This window comes from Phytophthora infestans, genomic scaffold, assembly GCF_000142945.1.
Source record: "Phytophthora infestans T30-4 supercont1.4847 genomic scaffold, whole genome shotgun sequence".
Lineage (NCBI taxonomy): Eukaryota > Oomycota > Peronosporomycetes > Peronosporales > Peronosporaceae > Phytophthora > Phytophthora infestans.
This window is the reverse complement of record NW_003303833.1, coordinates 1-805: the sequence shown is the minus strand read 5'-3', so window position 1 is coordinate 805 and position 805 is coordinate 1. Positions and strand designations below refer to the sequence as shown.

The following is an 805-nucleotide window of genomic DNA, read 5'->3' as shown; positions in this document are numbered from 1 at the left end:
CTGGCTTGGTTGCTCCATTTTCAAAGGTAATCTTGAAATTGTAGGCTGTCTGCAAAAGCTGCTTCATCGCTGGATCTCCTTGCGTCTCATCTTGAAAGATTTGCTGCTGCAAGATATTCGGAAATTCGTCAAGCAATCTCGACTTTCCAGTCCCGGGGCCATCTAAGCACACGAATAGCGGATGAGTTCGCTTGTCCGTCTTTCCATCTCTCCAAGCTTCATAATGAGAACCTATGGCGGATGCAAGGTTGCCAAGATCCAATGAATTCTGGAAATCCCATTTCGCACCAGTCGTCCCGACCAGAGGCTTTGGCTCCTTCCAAACGAACGATTGCTGCGATAACGTCGGCACAACCACTTGACGCCGCGTCGGCACTTGCACAATGAGCGCATTCTCTTCATTATTCCCATACGCCGTCACTGGGGACCACGACTGGGGCAGCAGCACGCTTCGCTTCGCATCGTACTCCGCACGGTTCGTGAATACTGTGAGATCGGCCGCAGCAACGTTCGCGAGAGCGCTCGGACACTCTTTCTTCACTACCTTTCGGAGCGTATCAACATCTTCAATATCCACACCAACAGAAGTCGCCGAGGTGAGATCCTTGCCGTTCTCGCCCAAGAGCAGGAACCATTTACGCGCCGCCATGCCAGGCGCTCGAGAAAGCACTCACGATATAAAATGTGAGGTTGAGCTCCGACAACTGGTACTTCAAGTTTGTGCTTCACCATCGTTTCTTCCAGGTCTCTTCCTTTCAGTCATCTAATTAAACTTATTAATCTTAAAAAAAAACTTGCTAAAAAG

The 805-nt window shown here is 49.6% G+C and overlaps 1 protein-coding gene across 1 annotated transcript; it reads right to left on the bottom strand.

The window, feature by feature from the left end:
* Positions 1–7: 7 nt before the first annotated feature.
* On the bottom strand, positions 8–649 carry PITG_22655 (crinkler (CRN) family protein; the record flags this gene model as incomplete). The annotated part of the gene is made up of 1 exon (XM_002909633.1): positions 8–649. A coding segment is annotated over one exon (642 nt), but the record flags the coding sequence as incomplete, so codon positions are not given.
* Positions 650–805: the final 156 nt, after the last annotated feature.